The 3,179-nt window shown below is 40.1% G+C and overlaps 1 protein-coding gene across 1 annotated transcript; it reads left to right on the top strand.

The window, feature by feature from the left end:
- The first annotated feature begins 373 nt into the window (after nt 1-373).
- On the top strand, nt 374-2,071 carry LOC141648951 (uncharacterized). The gene has a single exon (XM_074457658.1). It carries the CDS (start codon nt 374-376, stop codon nt 2,069-2,071), a length of 1,698 nt encoding a protein of 565 aa, XP_074313759.1.
- The last annotated feature ends 1,108 nt before the right edge of the window (nt 2,072-3,179 follow it).

Raw genomic sequence — 3,179 nt, 5'->3', positions numbered from 1 at the left:
CTGACCCCGTTTAATGTTTTAAAAACTGTGGTGATCCATTCGGCGGTGGTGAGCAGTTATTGAGCAGGTATGATATGACGCATATGGGATAGCTGGGATGAGTCACCACGTGGCAGTTAGAAGTCTTCCGCTGTGTCAGACGATGTTTTATAGCTTTGATAGTTTTAGCAGTAGACCGTCTGAGAGTCTTGTATTTCTTTTTATCAGTTTTGGAGTTGGTATGTAATCACTTTAAACATTATTTACTTTTAAGTATGTTTCGTTATTGTCTTATGATTATCATTGCCTCGGAAAATCGAGATGGTAGCACTTCCATGCCTTAAGTGGTCCTGGTAAGACACTTGGAGTATGGGGGTGTTACAGGGTCACCCTAATGATTTGTGCCCTTACTTACAAAAAAAGTGGCCAAGAAGAGGTGAATGGTGTTTGGGAGAGTACTACAAATAACAGGAAATGGGATCCATATTCCAAGACCTATAATGAAGGATGGAAGGCTCACCCTAACTTTCGTTGGGGAAATTCTCAAGCCGGTCCATCGTCTGTCCCTCCTAGAGGTCAGTTTCTCCAAAGACCACAAGGACAACAATTTAATCAACAAGTGCCACAACAAGCAGCTGAGAAAGCACCACCGAGCTCATCAATGTCCACGGAGGATATGATTCGGGCTCTTACTCTCAGTGTTACTCAAGATAGAGCAGATAATAAGCAAAATTTTATGAATCTTGAAAATCAGGTTAGTCAGCTAGCTACTGCCATTAATCGGTTGGAGGCTAGAGATTCAAATGCACTACCATTTCAAACGGTGGTGAATTCAAAGAATGTGAGTGCAGTCACTTTGAGAAATGGGAGACAACTAGTGGAGGCTGAGAAAATAAAAAGAAAAGTCAAGGAACCGGTGATTCATGAAATAGAGGAAGATATTGTGATCAAGGAAGGTGAAGAAGCTTCTATTGTTAAGGAGAAGGAGCATATTCTCTCTTCTATACCGGTGATGGAACCGGAGGTACCCTTTCCTGATGCACTTAAGAGGACTCACCACTTTGAGTACGACAAGGACATTTATGAGGTATTTCAAAAGTGTGAGGTAAACATCTCCCTTCTTAATCTTTGGAAAAGTATTCCTAAATATGCAAAATTCTTAAAGGAGTTGTGTACTATTAAAAGGAATAACAAGTTGAAAGGGGTGAAGAAAGTGAAGGTTAGTGAACATGTGTCCGCTATGTTTCAAAAAAAATTACCCACTAAGTATAGTGATCCGGGCATGTTCACTATCCCTTGCACCATTGGAAACACTAAGATTCAAAAGGCCATGCAAGATTTAGGAGCTTCTATTAATGTGATGCCTTACTCCTTATATGAATCTATGAAACTTGGTCCTCTACATTCTACTAGTGTTGTTATCCAGTTAGCTGATAGATCGAATGTCTACCCGAAAGGGATTGTTGAGGATGTGCTTGTTTTGGTTGATAATCTTATCTTTCCTGCTGATTTTTATGTGCTATACATGGAACATGATGAACATGCGGCCCCTATTCTGTTAGGTAGGCCATTCTTGAAAACTGCTAGCACTAAGATTGATGTGTCGAGTGGGTCAATGACCATGGAGTCCAGTGGTCAGGTGGTACAGTTTAACATCTATGATGCTATGAAATATCCTGATGACTACCACTCTTTGAATTTTATTGACATTATTGACCCTTTAGCCCAAGATTTCTTTAGTTTTAATGGTGATGATGAGTTGCAAGTAGCTTTGGAAAATAGTGTGGATGGTCAAGAGGTAGAATATGTTTTTTTTGCTAACTTGAAGGAGGTTGTGGCCGACTTACATAAGTTGGAGGAGCTTCCTTTTGATTTTAATAATAAATTGCCACTAACTGCTCCTTCGGAGAAATTGTTGCCGTCTATTTTGTACGCATCTGTGGTAGAACTTAAGGCTCTACCTGAGCATTTGAAGTATATCTTCCTTGGTGAGGGAGAAACACTTCATGTTATCATCTCTAGTAAGCTCACCGAGGAACAAGAAGCAAGGTTGAAAGACGTACTTGTGGAGAACAAATTAGCTATTGGTTAGACTATTGCCGACATCAAAGGCATTAGTCCAAGTACTTGTATGCACCAGATTTTGCTAGAGGATGAAGCTAAACCGGTAAGGCAACCACAACGTCGATTGAACCCTCCTATGATGGAGGTAGTGAAGAAAGAGGTTCTCAAATTGCTTCAAGTAGGTATGATTTATCCTATTTCTGATAGTAAATGGGTGAGTCCTACACAAGTAGTCCCTAAAAAGTCTGGGGTGACCATAGTTAAGAACAAAGATGGTGAGCTTGTACCCACTAGGATCCAAAACGGGTGGAGAGTTTGTATAGACTATCGTAGGTTGAATGCGGTAACTAGAAAAGACCACTTTCCTCTTCCTTTTATTGACCAAATGCTTGAAAGACTAGCGGGTAAGGCTTATTATTGCTTTTTAGATGGGTATTCAGGGTATTTTCAAGTAGCTATTGCCCCTGAGGATCAAGAGAAAACCACATTTACTTGTCCTTTTGGTACCTTTACGTAACGACGTATGCCTTTTGGACTTTCTAATGCACCTGCTACCTTTCAGCGATGTATGATTATCATATTTTCTGAGTATGTTGAACGTTTCATTGAGGTATTTATGGATGATTTTACGGTGCATGGTGATTCTTTTGATACTTGTTTATACCATTTATCTCTTGTTCTTAAGCGTTGTATTGATACTAATCTTGTTTTGAATTCTGAGAAGTGTCACTTTATGGTGGAACAAGGTATAGTACTTGGACATGTTGTGTCTTCGAGAGGTAATGAGGTAGATAAAGCTAAGATTGATACTATTTCATCTCTACCTTACTCTACTAATGTTCGCGAAGTTCGATCTTTTCTTGGTCATGCAGGTTTTTACCGTAGGTTTATCATGGATTTCTCTAAGATCGCTTCACCCTTATGCAAGTTGTTGCAAAAGGAGACAGATTTCATCTTCGACAAGGCTTGTAAGGAGGCTTTTGATGAGTTGAAAGGTAGGCTTACCTCCGCTCCAATTATTCAAGTACCGGATTGGTCTCTTCCCTTTGAGATCATGTGTGACGCGAGTGATTATGCTTTGGGAGCGGTGTTGGGTCAAAAGAATGGGAGGGCTTCCCATGTTATTCATTATGCAT

Source organism: Silene latifolia, chromosome 1, assembly GCF_048544455.1.
Source record: "Silene latifolia isolate original U9 population chromosome 1, ASM4854445v1, whole genome shotgun sequence".
NCBI lineage: Eukaryota > Viridiplantae > Streptophyta > Magnoliopsida > Caryophyllales > Caryophyllaceae > Silene > Silene latifolia.
This window is presented reverse-complemented; position numbering and strand designations above follow the sequence as displayed.